Below are 2,689 nucleotides of genomic sequence, written 5' to 3'. Positions count from 1 at the left end.
ATTTTTTTTATCACAAAGAAATAGAGAGGTGGCGGGGTCAAACTTGAAATTACCAAATTACCCCCCAATTGACGATGATGAGAGAGAGATCTCAGATCTTGTCGAGTTTCTCGGCCTTAACGACGGGATTGGCTTTGGCGATCTGCTCTCTTCCCCTCTCTTTGAAATCGAAGGTGCAACCGTGGTGCTCCGGGTACCTGTGGGTCCCGCAGAACGTCATTCCGCACCTGCACTTGAACCCCGTGAGCCCCACGCGCCTCCTGCACGTCAAGCACCTGTTCGCCGCCGCCACCGCCGCCGCCGTAGTAACCGTAACCGCCTCGTCCGGCTTCGATTCGGTCTCTTTAACGACGAAAACCGGAGGAGGAGACGGAGGTGAGGAAGATATAGTAACGTCGGCTGTTGATGATGAGGATGACGACGACGACGACGACGTGGCGACGAGGGATTGGTTGAGAGCGAGCTTAGCCGAAGAGGATTGCTGCTCCGTGAGCTGCAAATCTCGGTAACATTTGGAACAGAGATTTTGCGTCGCCGGACTCCCGAAAAATCCACAGTTGTTCGCGCATAGCTTTGGTGCTTGGCATCGATGCTCTTCCGCCATTTTTCTATAACCAAAAACAAAATAAATTCCTTAAGAAAACAATTTCCTCAGAGAGAAAAAAAAAAATCAAAACAAACAGAAGACAATTAAAAAAAAAAAAAATTTACCTGTTTGTTTTTTGATTTAGATCTGAATTATCGGGATGTAGATGTAGATATAGAAGGAAAAAAAGAATAGATGTTTAGGAAAGAAGTCAAGAGAAAGAAGAAGGGAAAAGGAAAACCAAGGGAATCTCTCTCTTCAGGGGGGAAAATATATGAAGGGAAAAAGAAAAGCACCTCCTAGCAGACGCTCCTTGAGGAGATTCCTTGGTCCTCAAAAGAAAATTCCACACACCTTCTCTCTCTTTCTTTCTTTCCTTTTCTTTTTTTTCTTTTCTTTTCTTTTCTTTCTCTCTCAAGTAATTAAGTTATAAAAAACTCTTCTTCTTCTTTTTTTTCTTTTTTTTTCTTTTTGGGTTTTATTGGTTTCTGTCTCCATAACACGCCTTTAAATTAATTAACGGCTCTCTTTTGTTGTTGTTTGACTTGTTTCTAGAAGACGTTTAAGGTACGCTAGTGGTATTAGGATTAATAATTTAATTTAATAATTAAATTAAATAGTTTTTTTTTTTTTAATTGGAGACGCCAATTTGGACCATCGTAATCGAATTGACGGCGAATGTGGGGATGTACGTTGCGGATGAGACGGAAAAGGTATAGTAGAGGAATCTGGGCCGTTCATCGTGTGTGGCGCGTACGGCTTCCTATAGCTATTTAGATAATTGGTATTTTTCTTTCATTTCATGCTATAGAGGGCCACTTTTGGTGAAAAAGTTACGAGATCACATTACTTTTCGGAATAATGCAATGTGTTGTTGTTGTTGTTGTATGTCAAGTTGTCGACCTCTTGTTTCATGCCAAAATAAAATGTCTATGTCTTGACCTTTACAGTTTGTTAATGACTTATTTGATAAATATAAAATAATTGTTAAAAAATCATTTTTTTTATAGAAGTCTATAAAAGTGTATCTACAAACAAAATAGTAATGAATATTGTCACTTTGTCAGTTAATTAAGTTATAAGACTTTTAGAAATGAGTAATTATTGAGTACTCTCCGAGTACCATAAATGCGTACTATTCGCTCTCATATAACTATAAGTTTCACTAATTAAATTTATGATGAGACACACAATTCATATGAGGAATTATGCATTTATAATACTAACACTTATTTTCTATATACTAATTAGTAATTATTTGTCATTACAATTAAAATATACATTTTTAACATTAATTTCAAATTTTAAACATTGTTTAATAAACTTATAGTTTATATAATTAGGAATTTCAAGAAAAATAAAGTAAAAGTAATAACTTTAAGGTTAGGTGTCATTTTCAAAAATAGAGGTGGTTTTTCAGGGAGATTAATTTAGTTTATCCAAAATAATAATTACATTCTTTTTTCTTTTTTTCTTTAATTTTCTAAACAACACTCACAAGAGACATGAGGTGGAATTCTTTTCCATTTTATGTTAATCAAAACTAAGAAAAAAATATATATGTTCAATCTAAATGTAAGCCTTGCAATAGTTATCTTCCCCAATAGATACATGCTACTACAAATAATATGGCCAAAAGTTGTCCAATTTTGCAGAGATAAATAAGCAGTTCTCCTCTCTTACAAAAATGCTCTCGTCCCAATCAAGTTGAAAATCAGTACCTTTTTTGGCCGATAGTCGAGAAGACTTGGCTAACGTTGCTTAAGCTATAAATTCTCCTCTTTTTTTTCTTAATAGAATTTTGACCTTCCACATGTTGCTAAAGTCTTGTTTGAACATATAGCTATAGGACAAATCAGTCTCGAAAAGATTCAGTCTTACTCTTCTCAAATATATATATATATATATATTTTAAATGATTTTTAGTCCAAGGCAAGGAGTGGAAGGGAACTCTTTTATAATTTTCTTGCTTCACTGGTAAAAATAATAGGCCTTTTCCATGTTTCTTTTTTTTTTCTGCGGAGTTTAAGGCTTTTACATCCCCTTCTCATCTGTATATTTTAATTTTCATTGTGGAACAAATAAGGGTCCATGCAAAAACCC

The 2,689-nt window shown here is 35.2% G+C and overlaps 1 protein-coding gene across 2 annotated transcripts; it reads right to left on the bottom strand.

The window, feature by feature from the left end:
- Positions 1 to 1,027, bottom strand: LOC111994597 (zinc finger A20 and AN1 domain-containing stress-associated protein 3). Of its 2 annotated transcripts, none has more exons than XM_065778138.1 (2): positions 883 to 1,027; positions 1 to 608 (listed from the first exon to the last, which is right to left on the bottom strand). In XM_065778138.1, exon 2 carries the CDS (start codon positions 602 to 604, stop codon positions 92 to 94), a length of 513 nt encoding a protein of 170 aa, XP_065634210.1. In that variant the 5' UTR covers positions 605 to 608; positions 883 to 1,027; the 3' UTR covers positions 1 to 91. The 2 variants fall into 2 exon arrangements, with proteins under 2 accessions (XP_065634210.1, XP_023882253.1); XM_024026485.2 differs by having other exon boundaries at positions 712 to 1,025.
- Positions 1,028 to 2,689: the final 1,662 nt, after the last annotated feature.

The sequence above is a fragment of the Quercus suber genome, unplaced genomic scaffold, assembly GCF_002906115.3.
Source record: "Quercus suber isolate HL8 unplaced genomic scaffold, Cork oak 2.0 scaffold_174, whole genome shotgun sequence".
Taxonomy (NCBI): Eukaryota; Viridiplantae; Streptophyta; class Magnoliopsida; order Fagales; family Fagaceae; genus Quercus; species Quercus suber.
Note: the sequence above shows the minus strand (reverse complement) of the source record. Positions and strands in the feature narration are given on the sequence as shown.

Coding starts and splice junctions, on each gene's coding strand:
- LOC111994597 (XM_065778138.1), bottom strand. CDS start 604: ATGGCGGAAGAGCATCGATGCCAAGCACCAAAGCTATGCGCGAACAAC.